The sequence below is a fragment of the Asparagus officinalis genome, chromosome 6 (genome assembly GCF_001876935.1).
Source record: "Asparagus officinalis chromosome 6, Aspof.V1, whole genome shotgun sequence".
Taxonomy (NCBI): domain Eukaryota; kingdom Viridiplantae; phylum Streptophyta; class Magnoliopsida; order Asparagales; family Asparagaceae; genus Asparagus; species Asparagus officinalis.
This window is the reverse complement of record NC_033799.1, coordinates 5,799,439-5,824,901: the sequence shown is the minus strand read 5'-3', so window position 1 is coordinate 5,824,901 and position 25,463 is coordinate 5,799,439. Positions and strand designations below refer to the sequence as shown.

Below are 25,463 nucleotides of genomic sequence, written 5' to 3'. Positions count from 1 at the left end.
AATTTTCCAAATAGAAGTTTACGATGATTGACCAACTGTGGTTAAGATGGGTGTCAAGCATCCAAGAGATTATGTGCGTATTAAGCCTCTTACTGAATCATGCCGAATTCAAGTAATCTAATCTTGGAAACTCATTTTCACACAGAACGTTAAAAAAGTATCATTAACGTTTAAATTAAAAGTACAAGAGCCTTAAACGGTGGTAAAATGTCAGATACATACATTTGATAAGGAACATTTAAAAAATCAGCCACTGCTAGCCATTTCCCACAGCCTGTTGCTCGTCTCATATGAGGGTAAATCGTTATCGAGCTCGAACTTCTCAGCTCTCTTCATGTTTCTGTCTACAACAACTGATACTCTTTCATTAAGGAGATGCGGTAATGTAACGATGCTATGAAATGAAAGCAAACTTTATGCAAGTAAGCTATGTAGCAGAATATGAGAGCAAAATCAAGTACATGTAGTGAAAAGGATACAGCCGGAGATCTTGGTCTGATCATCTAATATTGGGATGATATTTGTTACTGAAGCACACATGGACAGTAGATTCCTGCAAGAAAAGGCAATTGTTATGCACTTAAAGTGGTGCTTAGGCTGACACGCTCACGCACGCGCACAAAAAACCATGATAAGTTAGTTTTGATAGTAAGCATCTACAGATTTATAAAAAAAAGGCGAAAAAATAGAACGTTAAGGAATATATGCGGTACTAATCCTCTCTTTTGTCTCGGTCCCAGATGAGGGTGATAAAACCATATAATTGTCTTTGGAAATGGAAACGACTCTGAATTGTTCTTTAACCACAGAGACATTTGTCTGATACACTAAAGCCATTTCCCACATACAAGGATAGACATACATGTACATGTTATATTTATGCACAAATGCATTGTGACCTGTAATATAGAGTTTCTGTTAATGATTTAGTATTGCTAGATACCTCATAAAACACAAATGCATTGTGACCTGTAATATAGAGTTTCTGTTAATGATTTAGTATTGCTAGATACCTCATAAAAGATTCAGCAATAGGCAGCAAATGATTGAAGTTTCTGTTAATGATTTAGTATTGCTAGATACCTCATAAAAGATTCAGCAATAGGCAGCAAATGATTGAAACATGCATTTTTTTATCAGATATGACAGGAGACGTCAAACATCAATATTAACTTATTAAATAAGCCTCTGACAAAGAAGACGCAAGTTAGTAAGAATATAAGGACAAATCAGTTACCTCAAATGATTTCCTTTCTATTACACTCAGAATATACTGCTTGTACCATGCCTGTTAGCAAATTGGTTGAAAGAATAATACAGCAAAATAGGAAGGCAGGTTCTACTAAATGATTCCCTTCAAGGAATACAGATGCCTTTTGAATTTACTCAGGAAACTTGAGAAATAGCAAGGAGCAGGGGATTAGCAGTTCTAGAGACGCACACAGGTGTTGACATGCATTTGACAACAGTAATTGGATGAAGTAGCAGTATTTCTTGCCTGTGCTAATGCATGTCTACACATAAGCTGCTTAAAAGACATCAATTTCTGAGACAAGGCAGAATATTTAAAATATTATCTGTTTCTTCTGTTTACATAAATAACCTATCTTTTCAGAAATAATTATGATTGCTGCAGTGACCTTACTTAGCAGCAGTGAGTTGCCAAAATACCAAGTTCAAATATATAATTACCAAAGAGTGCAAAAGAACTACACGTTTGCAGAAAGTCACGAATTTCTCTAAGTTAGCTTCTTGCAGCAGAGGACTGTCGAAAGGTTTTTATACTGATAAAAGATATGTACAAACATGTAGAGAGCATCAAGAAGTATAATCTAATATATTATTCTCTAAGTCACAAGGGTATTTCAAATCTCTAAGGACTCACAGGAACTATTTGGAAAGTGCAAGATAAAGAAACATATTTGATCCTCTGTACTCTGTATGATATAATTTTAACATTCTAAACCATGTCGTAGACATAGTCACAAGTTGGCCTTCAGGCCAAGAGGGAAAACAATTATGAATTCTGCAGATCATTCAAAACAATCAATTTGACCATTACACACATCTAAAGTAGCCCTGCAGGGTTTCATTTTCACCGCAAGAACACTAGTCTGGATCCTGGAAGCATTGAAAAAACAATAAATTTAGAGTTCCCACCATTTTAATTTTGGATCATGGAAGCATCTACTATATTTTTGGGTTATGAAAGCATTAAATTAAGGAGAAAGTTGTGGTTATACAATTAAAGATGAGAAGCATTGGTAAAGGAGATCATTATAATGCAAAAATTCCTGTATATAAAGTCTTAAGTGGCTTCAGATCCGATCTCTATAGTTTTACTCCTAATTAACAACCAAAATATTAGACGGAGCAAAAATATATTTCTTTCCTATTTTTAAAATAAAAATTTGAGGAAATAGCTTGAGTTACCCTCCTAGAAATAGTTCCAACAAAAAAAGAAGCTTTTTGCGGCCTGCTATGTGATTAACAGTCGTCTCCCTCCCTGTGTTCTTTCTATGTGCATAACAACAAATGGCAATATACAAGAAGAAGAGATGTCATACTTGATTATTATTCTTAGGTTTATCACTAATACCCTAGCTGAAGTCAATAATTTGTTTGTGAGGGTACTTATCATTCTTTTACTGAGGAGCAGTTCACATGAACAGTCAAAATTATGTGCAGTGAGTAGTGCTCGGTAGGAGTTAAGCATGATAGGTAATTCAACAAAAGAAAGTATGAATTATAAAGGAGAAAAAATAATCAGAGATGACGAGTAGAGACTCACTGTGCCCTCAACAAATCTTTTTCTCTTTTTTTCACTAGTTCTTTCTGTTCTTCAATGGAAACTCTCTGACGTTCTAGGCCATCAAGCTCCTCATGAATTGCTGTGTTGAAACATATGGAAAGCTATCAGATTTAACTGCACATCATTCACTTCTGCGCTTATACTCATAAAATTTACTAAAGATGCTGAAATCATTTAACACTTATCTTAGTTCTTCGCAGAGTGAGCTTTCTCTTTGGAGTTTCTCTTCCAATTCACTTTGAAGGTGTTCTATTTCTGCATCAGGAACAGTTCCCCTCTTTGTTTTGTCTATATTTTCTTTGCATACACCAATTCTTTTCTGATATTCTGCAATATGGTAATAGAAGCAAATAAATGCTCTAATATGATGCAATACAACTGTAAATTCTCTTATTTCAAATGTGAGACTTATTTAATTGAAGTGCAAGTTTCCCTACCAAAACCCCCATCAAAGCTTAATGTTCTTGTTTTGTGTATATTAGGAGCTCTAGTCTGTACAGTCTTCATTTGTCAATGCAAATTAATCATAAAGAAACCTCCATAAGCTAAAAGCCCAAAAGCAAACCCTCAATTGTTACTTATGAGAAACCTTAGAAAATTAGCTTCTATAAGCTTTAATATATATCATCCCCTCTGACCGAAACCACTTCACAGATATAACATTATATTCATACAACAAATAACTATTACAAAGACAGACTGCTTCACAAATTTGACCTCATAAAATCAGCATTGCGTTTGAATACATGCAGACAATCATCTTCATAGTTTCAGTATCAGAAATTATTATATATTAGCAGCATAAGCTCCCTCAATACTCAAATGACCCCAATTTCATATCAAAATCGATTCGGGTTAATAAATTTCCTTCATTTATCATAATTTCTCCTGCTCTTCATAACTTACTAAAGAACAGAGATTTCACCTTCTAACGACGCTTGAACTTGTTGAGCATCCCCCTGAGTTGCAGCACCAAGCATCTTTCCCCCTTCCATGGATTGCTTCAAGCTCTCGACATCCTTTTCATTGTTGAGTACTCCAATTAGGTCATCGCCAAAAGAAAGAAGCTTTTGTATATCCACTCTCACACTGAGATCTCCCATCCAAAAACCACTCAACTGGAAAGTAATTGGGAAATTTTTAATTTTTAGGGTAAATTTCTGAAGGTCTAGAAACGCATAAAAGCAACAAAAAATAAAAACAAAAACTAGGGTTTTCGAAACCCTTGAACAGAACATCAAATCGTGATTGAAGAAGAACTTAATTAGAAATGAAAAAGATTACCTCTTGATCTCAATTTCTCGTTCTAGGTTTTCAGAAGAAATGAGGACTGAGAACGATTCGGAGCGGGAAAAAGAAATTTTTTTGAAGAAGACGGAGCAATTTCAAGGCTTTTCAACTGGGCTCTTTTAAATTTAGAGCTTGGGGCCTTGTTTCTCCTTTCAGGTTTATTCAGATAGGTCCTTGATAAATCTGAAAATAATCAAAACTTTCAGATCACAAAATCAAACAAGATACTAAAACAAGGGAAAAATGTGTCCAGGCCCCAAAAGTGGGAACTTCGTGTGACTAGCCCCCTTGTACTTTGCCCCATGTGGAATAGCCCCAAAAAATGGGCTTTAATGTTTTAAGCCCCCTCCACGTCAGCTTTATACTAAAAGCAGATGATATTTTACAAAAAAACCAAAACTGCCCTTCTCTTTCTTCCCCAGACGAGTCCTGGAAGTCACTTCTCATTAATGCGATATGATGGTGAAAATGGAGGGAAATTTCCCCCTTTTTTTACTCCATCTAACTAGTTAGTTCTCCATTACTCCTCCTCCTCAGACCAAAATTCTCTCCATAACTCTCTCCATCATGAGCAATAACTAGTTAGTTCTCCATTACTCCTCCTCCTCAGATCAAAATGGCTAAAAAGGACATCATCTGCATTGTCTCTTCGCAGTATAAAGCGGTATTCTTGAAGATTAATTCTTCAACCACCATCTTGGATCTCAAGTTTGATGCGGCAGAGAGGTTAGATCTTCCATACGAGTCATTAATTTTGGCATACGAAGATCAAACAATTGGAAGCTTAAAATTTCTCATTGAGAACGATGGTGATCTGACGTCTATGGTGGAGCATTGCCACAATCTTGGACTGAAAGAGGTTCACGTGCAAGCTTTTAAAGAAGGAGATGATTCTTCGAATAAACAGGAAAACGAGCAAGTCCGACAAGACATGTAGGTTAACTGTAAAATCAATTAACTTAAGTTCTAATCGTCTTCTTGTTAGTTCTATACTAGGTTTAACTGGACTTCAGTTCTAATGTTTTATTTGTCATTAAGCAGTTCTTTGTTATGCTCCATACTAGAGTTCTAATGTTTTATTTGTCAGTTCTAATCGCTATTTTGTTAGTTCTACTAGAGTTATTGCTGGTTCCACTATAGTTCCCATATTGTTAGTCCTAATTGTTATAAATTAGATATAACGTGGTATAAATTAGACAATGTAGGTATAAAATAGAACTAACAAGCCATCAGTTAGAACTGACACTAACACACTACAGATTAGAACTAACACTGTGCATATTATTAGAACTAACACGCTACCGAATAGAACTAACACTGTAGGGGATTAGAACTAACACTCTACAGAATAGAACTAACACTGTGCAGATTAGAACTAACACTCTACAGAATAGAACTAACACTGTGCAGATTAGAACTAACACTCTACAGAATAGAACTAACACTGTGCAGATTAGAACTAACACTCTACAGAATAGAACTAACACTGTGCAGATTAGAACTAACACTCTACAGAATAGAACTAACACTGTGCAGATTAGAACTAACACTCTACAGAATAGAACTAACACTGTGCAGATTAGAACTAACACTCTACAGAATAGAACTAACACTGTGCAGATTAGAACTAACACTCTACAGAATAGAACTAACACTGTGCAGATTAGAACTAACACTCTACAGAATAGAACTAACACTGTGCAGATTAGAACTAACACTCTACAGAATAGAACTAACACTGTGCAGATTAGAACTAACACTCTACAGAACGGAACTAACACTGTGCAGAATAGAACTAACACTCTACAGAATAGAACTAACACTGTGCAGATTAGAACTAACACTCTACAGAACGGAACTAACACTGTGCAGAATAGAACTAACACTCTACAGAATAAAACTAACACTGTGCAGATTAGAACTAACACTCTACAGAATAGAACTAACACTGTGCAGATTAGAACTAACACTCTACAGAATAGAACTAACACTGTGCAGATTAGAACTAACACTCTACAGAATAGAACTAACACTGTGCAGATTAGAACTAACACTCTACAGAATAGAACTAACACTGTGCAGATTAGAACTAACACTCTACAGAATAGAACTAACACTGTGCAGATTAGAACTAACACTCTACAGAATAGAACTAACACTGTGCAGATTAGAACTAACACTCTACAGAATAGAACTAACACTGTGCAGATTAGAACTAACACTCTACAGAATAGAACTAACACTGTGCAGATTAGAACTAACACTCTACAGAATAGAACTAACACTGTGCAGATTAGAACTAACACTCTACAGAATAGAACTAACACTGTGCAGATTAGAACTAACACTCTACAGAATAGAACTAACACTGTGCAGATTAGAACTAACACTCTACAGAATAGAACTAACACTGTGCAGATTAGAACTAACACTCTACAGAATAGAACTAACACTGTGCAGATTAGAACTAACACTCTACAGAATAGAACTAACACTGTGCAGATTAGAACTAACACTCTACAGAATAGAACTAACACTGTGCAGATTAGAACTAACACTCTACAGAATAGAACTAACACTGTGCAGATTAGAACTAACACTCTACAGAATAGAACTAACACTGTGCAGATTAGAACTAACACTCTACAGAATAGAACTAACACTGTGCAGATTAGAACTAACACTCTACAGAATAGAACTAACACTGTGCAGATTAGAACTAACACTCTACAGAATAGAACTAACACTGTGCAGATTAGAACTAACACTCTACAGAACGGAACTAACACTGTGCAGAATAGAACTAACACTCTACAGAATAGAACTAACACTGTGCAGATTAGAACTAACACTCTACAGAATAGAACTAACACTGTGCAGATTAGAACTAACACTCTACAGAATAGAACTAACACTGTGCAGATTAGAACTAACACTCTACAGAATAGAACTAACACTGTGCAGATTAGAACTAACACTCTACAGAATAGAACTAACACTGTGCAGATTAGAACTAACACTCTACAGAACAGAACTAACACTGTGCAGATTAGAACTAACACTCTACAGAACAGAACTAACACTGTGCAGATTAGAACTAACACTCTACAGAACAGAACTAACACTGTGCAGATTAGAACTAACACTCTACAGAATAGAACTAACACTGTGCAGATTAGAACTAACACTCTACAGAATAGAACTAACACTGTGCAGATTAGAACTAACACTCTACAGAATAGAACTAACACTGTGCAGATTAGAACTAACACTCTACAGAACAGAACTAACACTGTGCAGATTAGAACTAACACTCTACAGAACAGAACTAACACTGTGCAGATTAGAACTAACACTCTACAGAACAGAACTAACACTGTGCAGATTAGAACTAACACTCTACAGAATAGAACTAACACTGTGCAGATTAGAACTAACACTCTACAGAACAGAACTAACACTGTGCAGATTAGAACTAACACTCTACAGAATAGAACTAACACTGTGCAGATTAGAACTAACACTCTACAGAATAGAACTAACACTGTGCAGATTAGAACTAACACTCTACAGAATAGAACTAACACTGTGCAGATTAGAACTAACACTCTACAGAATAGAACTAACACTGTGCAGATTAGAACTAACACTCTACAGAATAGAACTAACACTGTGCAGATTAGAACTAACACTCTACAGAACAGAACTAACACTGTGCAGATTAGAACTAACACTCTACAGAACAGAACTAACACTGTGCAGATTAGAACTAACACTCTACAGAACAGAACTAACACTGTGCAGATTAGAACTAACACTCTACAGAATAGAACTAACACTGTGCAGATTAGAACTAACACTCTACAGAACAGAACTAACACTGTGCAGATTAGAACTAACACTCTACAGAACAGAACTAACACTGTGCAGATTAGAACTAACACTCTACAGAACAGAACTAACACTGTGCAGATTAGAACTAACACTCTACAGAACAGAACTAACACTGTGCAGATTAGAACTAACACTCTACAGAACAGAACTAACACTGTGCAGATTAGAACTAACACTCTACAGAACAGAACTAACACTGTGCAGATTAGAACTAACACTCTACAGAACAGAACTAACACTGTGCAGATTAGAACTAACACTCTACAGAACAGAACTAACACTGTGCAGATTAGAACTAACACTCTACAGAACAGAACTAACACTGTGCAGATTAGAACTAACACTCTACAGAACAGAACTAACACTGTGCAGATTAGAACTAACACTCTACAGAACAGAACTAACACTGTGCAGATTAGAACTAACACTCTACAGAACAGAACTAACACTGTGCAGATTAGAACTAACACTCTACAGAACAGAACTAACACTGTGCAGATTAGAACTAACACTCTACAGAACAGAACTAACACTGTGCAGATTAGAACTAACACTCTACAGAACAGAACTAACACTGTGCAGATTAGAACTAACACTCTACAGAACAGAACTAACACTGTGCAGATTAGAACTAACACTCTACAGAACAGAACTAACACTGTGCAGATTAGAACTAACACTCTACAGAACAGAACTAACACTGTGCAGATTAGAACTAACACTCTACAGAACAGAACTAACACTGTGCAGATTAGAACTAACACTCTACAGAACAGAACTAACACTGTGCAGATTAGAACTAACACTCTACAGAACAGAACTAACACTGTGCAGATTAGAACTAACACTCTACAGAACAGAACTAACACTGTGCAGATTAGAACTAACACTCTACAGAACAGAACTAACACTGTGCAGATTAGAACTAACACTCTACAGAACAGAACTAACACTGTGCAGATTAGAACTAACACTCTACAGAACAGAACTAACACTGTGCAGATTAGAACTAACACTCTACAGAACAGAACTAACACTGTGCAGATTAGAACTAACACTCTACAGAACAGAACTAACACTGTGCAGATTAGAACTAACACTCTACAGAACAGAACTAACACTGTGCAGATTAGAACTAACACTCTACAGAACAGAACTAACACTGTGCAGATTAGAACTAACACTCTACAGAACAGAACTAACACTGTGCAGATTAGAACTAACACTCTACAGAACAGAACTAACACTGTGCAGATTAGAACTAACACTCTACAGAACAGAACTAACACTGTGCAGATTAGAACTAACACTCTACAGAACAGAACTAACACTGTGCAGATTAGAACTAACACTCTACAGAACAGAACTAACACTGTGCAGATTAGAACTAACACTCTACAGAACAGAACTAACACTGTGCAGATTAGAACTAACACTCTACAGAACAGAACTAACACTGTGCAGATTAGAACTAACACTCTACAGAACAGAACTAACACTGTGCAGATTAGAACTAACACTCTACAGAACAGAACTAACACTGTGCAGATTAGAACTAACACTCTACAGAACAGAACTAACACTGTGCAGATTAGAACTAACACTCTACAGAACAGAACTAACACTGTGCAGATTAGAACTAACACTCTACAGAACAGAACTAACACTGTGCAGATTAGAACTAACACTCTACAGAACAGAACTAACACTGTGCAGATTAGAACTAACACTCTACAGAACAGAACTAACACTGTGCAGATTAGAACTAACACTCTACAGAACAGAACTAACACTGTGCAGATTAGAACTAACACTCTACAGAACAGAACTAACACTGTGCAGATTAGAACTAACACTCTACAGAACAGAACTAACACTGTGCAGATTAGAACTAACACTCTACAGAACAGAACTAACACTGTGCAGATTAGAACTAACACTCTACAGAACAGAACTAACACTGTGCAGATTAGAACTAACACTCTACAGAACAGAACTAACACTGTGCAGATTAGAACTAACACTCTACAGAACAGAACTAACACTGTGCAGATTAGAACTAACACTCTACAGAACAGAACTAACACTGTGCAGATTAGAACTAACACTCTACAGAACAGAACTAACACTGTGCAGATTAGAACTAACACTCTACAGAACAGAACTAACACTGTGCAGATTAGAACTAACACTCTACAGAACAGAACTAACACTGTGCAGATTAGAACTAACACTCTACAGAACAGAACTAACACTGTGCAGATTAGAACTAACACTCTACAGAACAGAACTAACACTGTGCAGATTAGAACTAACACTCTACAGAACAGAACTAACACTGTGCAGATTAGAACTAACACTCTACAGAACAGAACTAACACTGTGCAGATTAGAACTAACACTCTACAGAACAGAACTAACACTGTGCAGATTAGAACTAACACTCTACAGAACAGAACTAACACTGTGCAGATTAGAACTAACACTCTACAGAACAGAACTAACACTGTGCAGATTAGAACTAACACTCTACAGAACAGAACTAACACTGTGCAGATTAGAACTAACACTCTACAGAACAGAACTAACACTGTGCAGATTAGAACTAACACTCTACAGAACAGAACTAACACTGTGCAGATTAGAACTAACACTCTACAGAACAGAACTAACACTGTGCAGATTAGAACTAACACTCTACAGAACAGAACTAACACTGTGCAGATTAGAACTAACACTCTACAGAACAGAACTAACACTGTGCAGATTAGAACTAACACTCTACAGAACAGAACTAACACTGTGCAGATTAGAACTAACACTCTACAGAACAGAACTAACACTGTGCAGATTAGAACTAACACTCTACAGAACAGAACTAACACTGTGCAGATTAGAACTAACACTCTACAGAACAGAACTAACACTGTGCAGATTAGAACTAACACTCTACAGAACAGAACTAACACTGTGCAGATTAGAACTAACACTCTACAGAACAGAACTAACACTGTGCAGATTAGAACTAACACTCTACAGAACAGAACTAACACTGTGCAGATTAGAACTAACACTCTACAGAACAGAACTAACACTGTGCAGATTAGAACTAACACTCTACAGAACAGAACTAACACTGTGCAGATTAGAACTAACACTCTACAGAACAGAACTAACACTGTGCAGATTAGAACTAACACTCTACAGAACAGAACTAACACTGTGCAGATTAGAACTAACACTCTACAGAACAGAACTAACACTGTGCAGATTAGAACTAACACTCTACAGAACAGAACTAACACTGTGCAGATTAGAACTAACACTCTACAGAACAGAACTAACACTGTGCAGATTAGAACTAACACTCTACAGAACAGAACTAACACTGTGCAGATTAGAACTAACACTCTACAGAACAGAACTAACACTGTGCAGATTAGAACTAACACTCTACAGAACAGAACTAACACTGTGCAGATTAGAACTAACACTCTACAGAACAGAACTAACACTGTGCAGATTAGAACTAACACTCTACAGAACAGAACTAACACTGTGCAGATTAGAACTAACACTCTACAGAACAGAACTAACACTGTGCAGATTAGAACTAACACTCTACAGAACAGAACTAACACTGTGCAGATTAGAACTAACACTCTACAGAACAGAACTAACACTGTGCAGATTAGAACTAACACTCTACAGAACAGAACTAACACTGTGCAGATTAGAACTAACACTCTACAGAACAGAACTAACACTGTGCAGATTAGAACTAACACTCTACAGAACAGAACTAACACTGTGCAGATTAGAACTAACACTCTACAGAACAGAACTAACACTGTGCAGATTAGAACTAACACTCTACAGAACAGAACTAACACTGTGCAGATTAGAACTAACACTCTACAGAACAGAACTAACACTGTGCAGATTAGAACTAACACTCTACAGAACAGAACTAACACTGTGCAGATTAGAACTAACACTCTACAGAACAGAACTAACACTGTGCAGATTAGAACTAACACTCTACAGAACAGAACTAACACTGTGCAGATTAGAACTAACACTCTACAGAACAGAACTAACACTGTGCAGATTAGAACTAACACTCTACAGAACAGAACTAACACTGTGCAGATTAGAACTAACACTCTACAGAACAGAACTAACACTGTGCAGATTAGAACTAACACTCTACAGAACAGAACTAACACTGTGCAGATTAGAACTAACACTCTACAGAACAGAACTAACACTGTGCAGATTAGAACTAACACTCTACAGAACAGAACTAACACTGTGCAGATTAGAACTAACACTCTACAGAACAGAACTAACACTGTGCAGATTAGAACTAACACTCTACAGAACAGAACTAACACTGTGCAGATTAGAACTAACACTCTACAGAACAGAACTAACACTGTGCAGATTAGAACTAACACTCTACAGAACAGAACTAACACTGTGCAGATTAGAACTAACACTCTACAGAACAGAACTAACACTGTGCAGATTAGAACTAACACTCTACAGAACAGAACTAACACTGTGCAGATTAGAACTAACACTCTACAGAACAGAACTAACACTGTGCAGATTAGAACTAACACTCTACAGAACAGAACTAACACTGTGCAGATTAGAACTAACACTCTACAGAACAGAACTAACACTGTGCAGATTAGAACTAACACTCTACAGAACAGAACTAACACTGTGCAGATTAGAACTAACACTCTACAGAACAGAACTAACACTGTGCAGATTAGAACTAACACTCTACAGAACAGAACTAACACTGTGCAGATTAGAACTAACACTCTACAGAACAGAACTAACACTGTGCAGATTAGAACTAACACTCTACAGAACAGAACTAACACTGTGCAGATTAGAACTAACACTCTACAGAACAGAACTAACACTGTGCAGATTAGAACTAACACTCTACAGAACAGAACTAACACTGTGCAGATTAGAACTAACACTCTACAGAACAGAACTAACACTGTGCAGATTAGAACTAACACTCTACAGAACAGAACTAACACTGTGCAGATTAGAACTAACACTCTACAGAACAGAACTAACACTGTGCAGATTAGAACTAACACTCTACAGAACAGAACTAACACTGTGCAGATTAGAACTAACACTCTACAGAACAGAACTAACACTGTGCAGATTAGAACTAACACTCTACAGAACAGAACTAACACTGTGCAGATTAGAACTAACACTCTACAGAACAGAACTAACACTGTGCAGATTAGAACTAACACTCTACAGAACAGAACTAACACTGTGCAGATTAGAACTAACACTCTACAGAACAGAACTAACACTGTGCAGATTAGAACTAACACTCTACAGAACAGAACTAACACTGTGCAGATTAGAACTAACACTCTACAGAACAGAACTAACACTGTGCAGATTAGAACTAACACTCTACAGAACAGAACTAACACTGTGCAGATTAGAACTAACACTCTACAGAACAGAACTAACACTGTGCAGATTAGAACTAACACTCTACAGAACAGAACTAACACTGTGCAGATTAGAACTAACACTCTACAGAACAGAACTAACACTGTGCAGATTAGAACTAACACTCTACAGAACAGAACTAACACTGTGCAGATTAGAACTAACACTCTACAGAACAGAACTAACACTGTGCAGATTAGAACTAACACTCTACAGAACAGAACTAACACTGTGCAGATTAGAACTAACACTCTACAGAACAGAACTAACACTGTGCAGATTAGAACTAACACTCTACAGAACAGAACTAACACTGTGCAGATTAGAACTAACACTCTACAGAACAGAACTAACACTGTGCAGATTAGAACTAACACTCTACAGAACAGAACTAACACTGTGCAGATTAGAACTAACACTCTACAGAACAGAACTAACACTGTGCAGATTAGAACTAACACTCTACAGAACAGAACTAACACTGTGCAGATTAGAACTAACACTCTACAGAACAGAACTAACACTGTGCAGATTAGAACTAACACTCTACAGAACAGAACTAACACTGTGCAGATTAGAACTAACACTCTACAGAACAGAACTAACACTGTGCAGATTAGAACTAACACTCTACAGAACAGAACTAACACTGTGCAGATTAGAACTAACACTCTACAGAACAGAACTAACACTGTGCAGATTAGAACTAACACTCTACAGAACAGAACTAACACTGTGCAGATTAGAACTAACACTCTACAGAACAGAACTAACACTGTGCAGATTAGAACTAACACTCTACAGAACAGAACTAACACTGTGCAGATTAGAACTAACACTCTACAGAACAGAACTAACACTGTGCAGATTAGAACTAACACTCTACAGAACAGAACTAACACTGTGCAGATTAGAACTAACACTCTACAGAACAGAACTAACACTGTGCAGATTAGAACTAACACTCTACAGAACAGAACTAACACTGTGCAGATTAGAACTAACACTCTACAGAACAGAACTAACACTGTGCAGATTAGAACTAACACTCTACAGAACAGAACTAACACTGTGCAGATTAGAACTAACACTCTACAGAACAGAACTAACACTGTGCAGATTAGAACTAACACTCTACAGAACAGAACTAACACTGTGCAGATTAGAACTAACACTCTACAGAACAGAACTAACACTGTGCAGATTAGAACTAACACTCTACAGAACAGAACTAACACTGTGCAGATTAGAACTAACACTCTACAGAACAGAACTAACACTGTGCAGATTAGAACTAACACTCTACAGAACAGAACTAACACTGTGCAGATTAGAACTAACACTCTACAGAACAGAACTAACACTGTGCAGATTAGTAAAATTAGAACTAATTTGTTATAAATTAGAACTAACTTGTTATAAAATAGAACTAGCTTGGTATAAATTAGAACTAATGTGGTTTAAATTAGAACTAACTTGTTATAAAATAGAACTAACTTGATATAAATTAGAACTAACTTGGTATAAATTAGAACTAACATGGTATAAAATAGAACTAACTTGGTATAAATTAGAACAAACTTGGTTAAAATTTTAGAACTAACTTGTTATAAAATAGAACTAACTTGGTATAAATGAGATATAACATGGTATAAATTAGGTTTATAACGTGGTTTAAATTAGAACTAACATAAATTAGATATAACGTGGTATAAATTAGATATAACGTGTAATAAAATAGAACTAACAAGCCATCACACGCTACAGACTTGAACTAACACTGTGCAGAATAGAACTAACACTGTGCAGATTAGAACTAACACTCTACAGAATAGAACTAACACTGTGCAGATTAGAACTAACACTCTACAGAATAGAACTAACACTGTGCAGATTAGAACTAACACTCTACAGAATAGAACTAACACTGTGCAGATTAGAACTAACACTCTACAGAATAGAACTAACACTGTGCAGATTAGAACTAACACTCTACAGAATAGAACTAACACTGTGCAGATTAGAACTAACACTCTACAGAATAGAACTAACACTGTGCAGATTAGAACTAACACTCTACAGAATAGAACTAACACTGTGCAGATTAGAACTAACACTCTACAGAATAGAACTAACACTGTGCAGATTAGAACTAACACTCTACAGAATAGAACTAACACTGTGCAGATTAGAACTAACACTCTACAGAATAGAACTAACACTGTGCAGATTAGAACTAACACTCTACAGAATAGAACTAACACAGTGTTAGTTCTATTCTGTAGAGTGTTAGTTCTATTCTGCAGCGTGTTAGTTCTAATCTGTCTGTAGCGTGTGAGTTCTAATCTGCAGATTAGAACTAACACTCTACAGAACGGAACTAACACTGTGCAGATTAGAACTAACACGCTACAGAATAGAACTAACATAGAATAAGTTAGAACTAACAATGCATAGGTACGAATTAGAATGAAACAAGATCAGTAAAATATGGAACTTACACACAATAGTGTCATGCAACCTGGGACATATGCGACCTTTTGCTTCTTCTTTCCCTCCAAAGCAACTCCAATGCCCCTGATAATTTCATTATAAAAGAACGGGGCCCATGCAACAGAATTGACCCTCTGAATGCTATCCAGGTACCTGAGTAAGGGTCTAGGGATACCTTCCCCTGCTATGGGACTCCATATCATAGAGCATTGGTACAAAATTTGTAGCAGAGCAAAATCCTCGATATCCCGCTTTTTGGTAGATTCAACAAGCCGTTCAAGTAGCCCTTCAAGATGTTTACGTTGGCTGGTTTCTGATTTTTTTAACTTCTTACCCTCTTCAGAAATGAAAAGCTTAGCGAAGTATTCCAGCCATATTCTGCTTCTTGAGTCCCTATTGTTCCTTATGTCCTCCCCATAAATTGGGAAATAAGTATGGTTGTGGACCCATTGCAAATCAAAACTAACATTTTTCATACCCCCACTTTTTGAATCAGGTATACAAAAGGTGTTATTATCTCTATCGAAAAAGCTCAGCAGCAGCTCAAGGGTGGGCCGATCAGCCGCAGGAGCCCCAAACAAAATGTAGTGCTGAAATATAGAACCGCAGTATGCATCCCTATGCCACTGACGGATCTTCGGGGCAAGGCGCTTCATAAATGCCCAATAAGCCCCGATATTGGCCGTTAACCTTAGTGTTTCTGCTGAGCCTGTTAGAGCAATTTTTTCCCTGCAAAAAATTTTCGAATTTGTAAGTTCAATAAGACATATGAAACAATATTAGACCTAGCACTAACGGGAACAAAATAGAGCTAACACGTAATATTATAGAACTAACATTGGACTCATATTAGAACTAACATTGGACTTAAACTAGATCTAACGTTGGTATAAATTTAGAACTAACATTGGACAAAGCCTAGAACTAACAATATTGGGTTAATCTGCATTGTCTGTTCGCAGTATAACATAACACTTACTGTTTTTTTGAGGGGGGTTCGTTGGTACGACCAGCCATTGTCGTCCTCCTTTTCTGGTCTCGCCATTGTAATGCCTCCTTTTGCATTTCGATTAGGGTTTTCGTAGCTTCCGTAGCTTCCTCCGTGCTGCCACCCGCAGATGAAGCGCCTTTTCCTTCCAACTCGGCTCGGTGCCCGACCTCGTAGTCGTTACTGGATTTTTCCGTAGACGACGACATTTTTCCGGCGAAAACTCTAGAAACGTTGAAATTCGTACAGAAATTAGGAAGATGAAGAGTTCTTGATGACGGTGCTAGGTGGAAGAGAGAGAAAGAGAGGGAGAGTACTTGTAAAGGTGAGGGGCACATTAACCCAGCTCAGTCCCATCAGAGGGCAAGATAGTAACTTCCCCTGGGCTTTTTCTGAAAAGAGTCAATTCGGGGCCTCGTCGCAAATACTATGCGTATTTGGGGCTATTCCACATGGGGCAAAGTACAGGGGGGCTAGTCACACGAAGTTCCCACTTTTGGGGCCTGGACACATTTTTCCCCTAAAACAAACCCATATTTTCCATTTTCTATACACCAATAGTACTGTTTACACTACCATTAAAAAAAGTTTTTATTGATTGAGATGTGAATATGACCAAAGAAATATTAGATTATTAATATTTTTATTTGATCCTCATAAAATTAATTGCTTTCTTTTAAACTTTAATGAGTAAATTTGACATACATATTTAAGTTTGTTGGAGATATTACGAGTTTCATGATTATTATCTAGCTCCATAGAAAAAGGTATATACTACTAATTTCCAAAAGAAAAACAATGGTCTAGTAAATATTTATCTAAATCCAATTTACTATCTCCAGGTAATTAGATGAGCCAAAATTTTTGGAAGATGTTTATCTGCAAAAAAAAAGTAAAATGATTAATTTCACAAGACAATTCTACTATCAAATATCAAAAACATGGGGGTCCATATGCAAAAGTTCTCTCTTCTCTGGAATAAAAATTCGAGCTTTATCTGAAAACCCATACGCCTCCTCTTTTGCTTTGCTGTCCCCAGATCAATTTCCTCAAAATTTGGGAATTAATCAATTCCGTAATTTATCATCGACATCAAATTTCTGGTATCCCTATCGTCTCAAATCTCTCAATTTAGATTCTTTTCCTCTTTTCCGCAAAATTTTCAGTTATTTTTTAATTCTAGGGATTGAATTTCTTGCAGTTTAGATTCATTTCGAGGAAAAATTTGGAATCTTTTGGTATCATTCATTGTTATAATCCATCACAAGACCCCTAAATTTGTGTGGAATATGATTGGTTGATGATCAATTTGCAAAAAAGTTATCTTTTATGCTATCATATGCTATGCTATTATCTGGAGAATGAATTTGTAGCTGCTAATCTTATGTTTAGAATATTGTAAGTGGAATTTTACTTTGATCATTGTCCGTCAACTCCATTGATAGTGAGAATTCTTTGCTGATAATTGCATTTTGAACTAAGCAACTTGTATCATATTGGTGGAAGGTAATTTATGAAAGCACTGTTAACATTGAATTACTTGGCCTTTAACCTGTTGGGTTTATTTAATATACTTTTCTCATGTACTAATGAAAAATATGAATATTGTAGAGCCATTTTGCTTTATGTTATCGATCTCTAGGCTTCTGTAGGCTCTTCAGCTTTGCTGAGGTTTTGCGAAGATCTTCATTCTGGGTTCCAGTGCATTTAATTTAATAAAGTTGATTGTTTTAGTGCCTGCCTATGTGATATAAATTGTCGAATCGTATGCACTTGTGCTATACTTGCAGAAGGAATTTCCCCTTTGTCAAATCTTGAATTGCAAGAGATATGGTGAAGATAGAGGGCACAATTCCGTTTTCTTCAGCCTACAAACATGATAGGGAAAGCCGAGATGATGAAAATTTTATATCAGATTTATGGGGTGCAGCAGAAAAGGTTACAAACTCAATATCAACGGGATCATTGAAGCCCAGTAATCTTTATTCATCCAATTTGATTGGTGAATATGATTGGGAAAATGATCTGTCTATTTGCACTCAGCCCAGAGCAAACCCTGAAGTGAACTTGAAGAATTTATTTGGTGGCTTAGTTTCAATTATATTTGGCCACGTTAAAAATTTTAGTGGTATCCAACATCAGCAAACTTCAAATTCCAATGCATCCTTTTTAGGATCTGGAACCGATGGGGATAGTTTTCTACATCCCTCAGTTTGTGTGCCAAGTGCACCACCATTGCTTATCGCAGAAGCTGTCCACTATAGTGCTTACAGGGAGGTACTTGAAGCAGAACCACCAGAGTGGATTCCGGATAGTCATGCTAATTCTTGTATGAAGTGTGATTCTCCTTTCACAGCGATAACTCGGGGAAGACATCATTGTAGATTTTGTGGAGGGATTTTCTGCAGAGCATGCTCAAAGGGGAGATGTTTGTTACCCATCAAATTCCGGGAGCGAGAACCTCAAAGAGTTTGTGATATTTGTTATGACAGGCTTGACCCTTTGCAGGGAATCTTAATTAACTCTATCAGCAATGCCATGCAATCAGCAAAACATGATGTTATGGATTGGACATGCACTCGAGGATGGTTAAATTTGCCTCTGGGTTTATCAATGGAACATGAGATATACAAAGCAGCAAATACTTTGAGGAGCTACTGCCAGGTTAATGTTCTTACTATTTTAATTTGTTTTGTTGTTGTTTAGTTTCAGAGGTCACATACTTTGAATATGCAGGTTGCTCGGTTAAACCCCGAGAAGTCTATTCCTCTAGCGATCCTGAAGGGTGCTAAAGGACTTGCTATTCTGACAGTTGCTAAGGCTGGGGCACTTCTTACTTACAAACTTGGTACTGGTCTGGTAGTATCTCGAAGATCAGATGGGTCATGGTCTGCTCCATCTGCTATAGCTTCTGTTGGGTTAGGATGGGGAGCGCAGGTAGGCATATATCTTCTTTTCTTCTTCTTTTTTTTGGGGGGGTGGGGTCTTCTATCAGGTGTACAACTAGCCATAACGTTACTTAATCATATATCATCTAGTATACGCCTATTTCAAGTTTTATCACTTATTCAGTGAAAGGTTTATAGTAAGTTTGAACACTATATTGTTTTTTGTAAAATGTAATATAAGGAAGTCCTGAAAGTTGTGAAAAAGGAGAAAACAGTTTAAGAGTTTTGGCTACAAACTACTGCTAACATGTGTATAAATGTTACCCTTCGTCAGGTTTAATGGTTTTCATGTATAATGCACCAGTATCAGTCTCACTGTAAAAGTTTAGGACAGAGGGAGAAGAAGATGACGAAGGGATTGGGAGAAGCTAAATTATGCTTGTATTAGGATGCACAGGCAAAGTATTATTTCAAGGTTAGAAACTGTAGGCACTGGCTGATACTTCGGAGAAACGTAATAGGAAAGCAAGTTCCGACTTTTATTATGTGGTTTTTTTAAAAAAATTGGAGGCAAAGTTACTTTTAACAAAGCTAAAAACTATAAAATATGCAGGTTAGATATATGAAAATTCTTGGGGGAGATGTAGGGGGATGGTATGTTTCTTCTAGTATATGTACTTATGTAGTTAGATGTCCTGGCCAGTAAGTTCGGAACTTAACTAGAAAAAAAAAAGAGCAATGGTGGACAGTTCTCGAGTAATTCTGCAAAACATGAGATTGGTTATTATTTGCCAGTTGTCTTTTCTGTATGGTGCAATATAGTTTCTACTTGGATGTTACTATCTTGTATTAGTTTGTCAATATTGAGCTTGATTTTTTTAAAGAAAAGGTTTGAGCCATTTACACGTACACTTGCAAAACACATGCAACAAACTAGTTTTTGAGAAAAAAAAGTTATGCATATGAGGTCATATTTCTACTTGGTTTGGCATGTTCTTCATATGATAAACTCTACACCCCCTTTTTTGTTCCATTGTACAGATTGGGGGTGAGATTATGGATTTCATGATTGTGCTTCATGGCTCTAAAGCTGTCAAGGCATTTACCAGCCGCATGCATTGTTCCGTTGGGGCTGGTTTGAGTGTTGCAGCAGGACCAGTTGGGAGAGTCGTTGAAGCTGATATCCGGGCTGGAGACAGGGGGTCTGGCATGTGCTATACTTACAGCTGTAGCAAAGGTAACATTACTTGAGCTCTTGTGCTGATGAAGTTCGTGGTAGATTTTCATATATTGTGTTTATTATTAATGTGTTATGGATGAATAATTTTAGAATTTACTGGAGCACTGATCCCAATTTATCATGTCTGAGGACTCCAAATATCAGCCTCGTTATCCGTTTTAAGTATGATGTCCATAGAGGGCACCTTGGAATCAAGTAGACTCCATTAAAAATTCACAAGTTGAGATTACTCGAGCATAATATTCACACCTCTAGGTATGGAAGTTTCTTGTCAGGGGCTAATGTAGTTAGGGCGGACCTACAATATCTGCAAAGCTCATTTATCTAGGATCAACTTTAAATATGCCCCTTGAGTGAAAGAGAATGAGAGAATTTCACACGTTTATTCTGAATCTGGACTGCTTATTCCTCTCTTATGGAAGGCATCACTGAGGAACTTTGCCTGACACAAACAAATGAGTAGGATTGTAGTCATTACTACTAATGTATTGGAGTATGATATCATAAGTTGTGATGCTCTGTGCACTATTTCAAATGGACTAGTAACTGTGCACTATTTCAAATGGACTAGTAACTGTTGGGGCTGTTAAGTCCTACTGATGACGTATTTCACCGGTGATCATGATATTAACCCTTAAAGTTATTTAACTGCAATTTTCTTTAGTATGTTCGATTGTACCAGTTGTTCAAAAATACTATTTATCCTACTGTGGTGCTTAAACAAGATATAAGTTTAATGGAGTGTTTTCATACGTATTACCAGATAATGCATTTGAATGATGTTAGTAAGTTTAAGTAATATGTAGTTCTTGAAAAACTATAAATATGAACATTTATATACTAAAAGCTTTGATTGGGGAATGATGTTTGGAAACTTATTGACGTTATGAACGGTTCACATGATCGACACTTAAATGAATCAATGATACAGACAAGTTTACACGAGCAAGATTTTCATAGGACTATGAGATATTGGATTTGAATGGGAATGATTTGTCTCCAAATCCTTTTGAAAGTATCCAAGTGTATTATTACTCTTTTAGTGCATGCATGTGTGAGAGAGGGAGGAATATGGGTTGTTTGAGGAATATTTAAAGATTCTTCGCGTTTGAATTTGCTGTCAGAACCTGCATTTTTTTACTATCCACTGTACTTGTTTAGTTATTTATTTATTTGCATCCTTAAATGTGCATGCATGTTATAATAATAAAATGAATTTTGATTTATTTTTCCCCAACCAAGCACAAATAGACAGTCCAAGATGATGCGTTGCTTAGACTTGCACTATAGGAATATAAACTTTCGGTCCAGATATTTAATCTTGTTCTAAAAGTTTAGAAATCGCTATAAACTAAATTTTATTTGATCTCACATTCTATACCACTATACTAATCAATTCATTATTTTGACTGTTCATTTTACATCTTGGTGATGCATACAGAAAGGAGGTTTAAAAAAATATGACTTTTTTTGGCTTTTAAACACTTAGGGATGATAAAGGTGAGCCGAACCAATCACATGCATTGCCAAACATAAGAATTTGACCCTAAATGTTTCTGAATGAAGCCACGTCTCCCTTCCTCTGTGTAAACATGTATATTACTTTAATTTATGAAATTCAACTATTTTATTCCATGGGACCTAATGTATCTTTTTCTATATGTAATAAAAAAAATTCAGGTGCTTTTGTTGGAGTCTCACTGGAAGGAAACATTGTTGCAACTCGGACGGATACCAATCTAAAGTTTTACGGTGATCCTTATATGTCTACAACCGATATATTGCTGGGGAATGTGGAGTCTCCCAAAGCTGCAGCTCCTCTGTACGCTTCTCTTGATGATCTCTTCTCAAAGATAGGACGTTAGAAGCTTTTACATATGGATTTCTCTTGTATATATCTTGTTAGTCTGGAATACTTGCTTGAAAGTTGAAACCCCTGATAGGTCTCTTTTGTGGTCTTCATATACTTTACTATACTCTCAAAGATAGCATGAATTGTATATTCTTGTTGAATAACATTGTTTCTATATCAGACAGTAGCTACACTTGTGTATATATGTTGCAGCCAATATATGTGATTTATTGCACTTTAAAGTATTTTGAAGTTGCATGGTTTTGGTGCACGATGCATTTGTAGTCAATTAGTTGTATGAAAAATGTAAACCTATTCCAATGTCCCTAAACTGAAAGGGAGAAGAAATGTAAAATCATCAAGACAGTAACCAGTTTCCTTCATTTTAATTCTTACTCGAGATTCTTTGATGGTTTTGCTCTTGGATGAAATACTTCATAACATTTTGAAGTTGCGTGGATTTGATGCATGCTGCATTTATAGTCAATTAGCCATTAGAGTCCAAAAAATGCGAAACTATTCCAATGTCCTTAAATTAAGAAGGGAGAAAGAATGTATAATCATCGAGACAGTAACCGGTGTCCTTCATTTTAATTCTTCCTTGAGATTGTTTGATGATTTTTTCCTTATATGAAACATTAAAACAAATTGATTGCTTACAAGATTGAATAGAATGTTACAACCAATATGTAGCACTACATACAAAAGCTTGTGCTTCACAGAGGTATACAGACTTATAAATAAAATGCTTTAGGTAACTAGTGTTATTAGCTAAATCTATGTCGATATGGAAGTGCCAGTTTCATCCAATTTTGTTGTCTCCAAAAGTATAGTAAAACATATGTAGTCCTGGTTTATAGAAGCGATAATGAGCACTTCTGTGATAGATGAGGGAAGTTATTGAGGAGCAGAGCCTGCAAGATTCGACACATGTTTACAGTTAGTTACTTGTTAATCATACCATACACAAAAATATGAAAACTTATAGGAATCTACCTTGTGTCTCTTTATTGATTCTATCCCTTTGCTGAGTGTCACGATACCATAATCGAAACCTATCCTGCAATCAAGAGAAACCTGCACAACAAGAAGTCAAGGAACAAACACACACCATTAATACCATAAAATATCAAAGCTTGACATTTGATTAAGAAGGGAACGAACCTTAATTCTTGCAAGTGGAAAGTTCAATACATGTGGCTGGACTCCCATACATCCGAGTATTTGCACCTCTACATGAGTACCGTTGATAAGGTCACTGAGGTTGAATTGTTGAATCGATACATACATCATCACTGTCACATTTGTACCGTGAGCAGGCTGATAGAATTTTGGGATATCAACTGTTCCTACTGGCACTTTTTCATATAACACCCCGAACTCTGAGGGGCTGTATTTGATACCGAACTTGTTGGGATTTTGAGTAATGAAGATCAAGGAAGCCATTGAACAGGAAACAGAGATTTCTTTCGCAGAGGTAACATTCAGTTTGAAGGCATTGAGGTGTATGGAATGGAGATGAAAAACGGGTTTCTTCGGTTTGAGAACACAGAGTATTAGAAGAATGGCTGCAGATAATAATGTCAAGCTGAGGAAGATGAAGAAGATGAGGCAGCAATATCTCTTAGCAATTGGGTAATTAGACTCTACCTTCTCAAATTGATTTATGTCTTGTGTCTCCATGTCTACAGTCTTGAATTGCTCTTTTGGTGTTTGTTTTTGTATATATTTGTGAGTACATTAATAGAAGCCTTGTGAAAATGCTAAAGCTTTTATTCCTTTCTTAAAGTTGGCTCACATGCTCTATTGCAAGTATCTTCCTAATTTGTTAATGGCTTGTGCCGATGGATGCCTTGGTTCAAAAGAAAATTCAAAATTCACCTTTTAGCTTGTGTGCCATTATATTTTCACATTCTGTTTAGCTGCAATTGTGTACCTCTTCCAATGTATCCTTTGATGAATGAGTTGCTTATGCCGTTATGCCTTGAAGTATTTCGACCATCTAATTTACTAGCAGGTGTTGTTTGAAGTCAGAAGTAAACCACTTTATTTATTTATTATTTTATTTTATTTTATCTGTAATGAAGCCACATGGAATTAATTGGAGCCCAGTGATGTTGAACTCCAAGAGTAACACAAATGGGCCCATAAAATGTAGATGGGTATGTAGCTCTGGGCAAGATGGAAGGTAGGGATTTAGTTATGGGCCTAATCTAAGCCGGCAGGCCTCTCCTCGCTTCCTTATGACAGACATTTATTTCTTTCTTTCTTTTTTTATCTTACTGCTGATCATTTTTGTTTGAAATTTGGTCTGCGTTGTCAAAATATAGTGGAGGGATCACTAATTTTAATTCTAACCATTATTTATTTCATCAGCGGTCGTGACTAAACATTTTGAATGTGAAAATAAGAATGAATACAATTTACGGGGATACGATCACTGCTATATGTAAATAAACCATAATCTCTCTCACAACCATATATTATTTAAATTA

At 36.5% G+C, this 25,463-nt stretch overlaps 4 protein-coding genes across 4 annotated transcripts; 1 reads left to right on the top strand and 3 right to left on the bottom strand.

Annotated features, from left to right (window-relative positions):
- Positions 108 to 4,218, bottom strand: LOC109845550. The gene is made up of 6 exons (XM_020414812.1): positions 4,097 to 4,218; positions 3,738 to 3,930; positions 2,998 to 3,139; positions 2,792 to 2,893; positions 480 to 553; positions 108 to 353 (listed from the first exon to the last, which is right to left on the bottom strand). The coding sequence occupies exons 2-6, from the start codon at positions 3,913 to 3,915 to the stop codon at positions 247 to 249; spliced, it is 603 nt and encodes a 200-aa protein (XP_020270401.1). The 5' UTR covers positions 3,916 to 3,930; positions 4,097 to 4,218; the 3' UTR covers positions 108 to 246.
- On the bottom strand, positions 15,819 to 17,204 carry LOC109845094. The gene is made up of 2 exons (XM_020414284.1): positions 16,980 to 17,204; positions 15,819 to 16,729 (listed from the first exon to the last, which is right to left on the bottom strand). Exons 1-2 carry the CDS (start codon positions 17,195 to 17,197, stop codon positions 15,988 to 15,990), a joined length of 960 nt encoding a protein of 319 aa, XP_020269873.1. The 5' UTR covers positions 17,198 to 17,204; the 3' UTR covers positions 15,819 to 15,987.
- Positions 17,986 to 23,220, top strand: LOC109845053. The gene is made up of 5 exons (XM_020414239.1): positions 17,986 to 18,091; positions 18,779 to 19,652; positions 19,725 to 19,925; positions 20,918 to 21,113; positions 22,797 to 23,220. Exons 2-5 carry the CDS (start codon positions 18,819 to 18,821, stop codon positions 22,979 to 22,981), a joined length of 1,416 nt encoding a protein of 471 aa, XP_020269828.1. The 5' UTR covers positions 17,986 to 18,091; positions 18,779 to 18,818; the 3' UTR covers positions 22,982 to 23,220.
- On the bottom strand, positions 23,569 to 24,651 carry LOC109845664. The gene is made up of 3 exons (XM_020414935.1): positions 24,133 to 24,651; positions 23,965 to 24,045; positions 23,569 to 23,882 (listed from the first exon to the last, which is right to left on the bottom strand). Exons 1-3 carry the CDS (start codon positions 24,649 to 24,651, stop codon positions 23,823 to 23,825), a joined length of 660 nt encoding a protein of 219 aa, XP_020270524.1. The 3' UTR covers positions 23,569 to 23,822.

Coding starts and splice junctions, on each gene's coding strand:
- LOC109845664 (XM_020414935.1), bottom strand. CDS start 24,651: ATGGAGACACAAGACATAAATCAATTTGAGAAGGTAGAGTCTAATTAC. Junction 24,046..24,132: donor TTCCACTTGCAAGAATTAAG/GTTCGTTCCCTT, acceptor CTTGTTGTGCAG/GTTTCTCTTGATTGCAGGAT. Junction 23,883..23,964: donor AATCAATAAAGAGACACAAG/GTAGATTCCTAT, acceptor CGAATCTTGCAG/GCTCTGCTCCTCAATAACTT.
- LOC109845550 (XM_020414812.1), bottom strand. CDS start 3,915: ATGGGAGATCTCAGTGTGAGAGTGGATATACAAAAGCTTCTTTCTTTT. Junction 3,140..3,737: donor AGTTCAAGCGTCGTTAGAAG/GTGAAATCTCTG, acceptor ACCATATTGCAG/AATATCAGAAAAGAATTGGT. Junction 554..2,791: donor AAAGATTTGTTGAGGGCACA/GTGAGTCTCTAC, acceptor CTTTTCTTGCAG/GAATCTACTGTCCATGTGTG.
- LOC109845053 (XM_020414239.1), top strand. CDS start 18,819: ATGGTGAAGATAGAGGGCACAATTCCGTTTTCTTCAGCCTACAAACAT. Junction 19,653..19,724: donor CTTTGAGGAGCTACTGCCAG/GTTAATGTTCTT, acceptor TTGAATATGCAG/GTTGCTCGGTTAAACCCCGA. Junction 19,926..20,917: donor GGTTAGGATGGGGAGCGCAG/GTAGGCATATAT, acceptor TCCATTGTACAG/ATTGGGGGTGAGATTATGGA.
- LOC109845094 (XM_020414284.1), bottom strand. CDS start 17,197: ATGTCGTCGTCTACGGAAAAATCCAGTAACGACTACGAGGTCGGGCAC. Junction 16,730..16,979: donor GAACCCCCCTCAAAAAAACA/GTAAGTGTTATG, acceptor AATTTTTTGCAG/GGAAAAAATTGCTCTAACAG.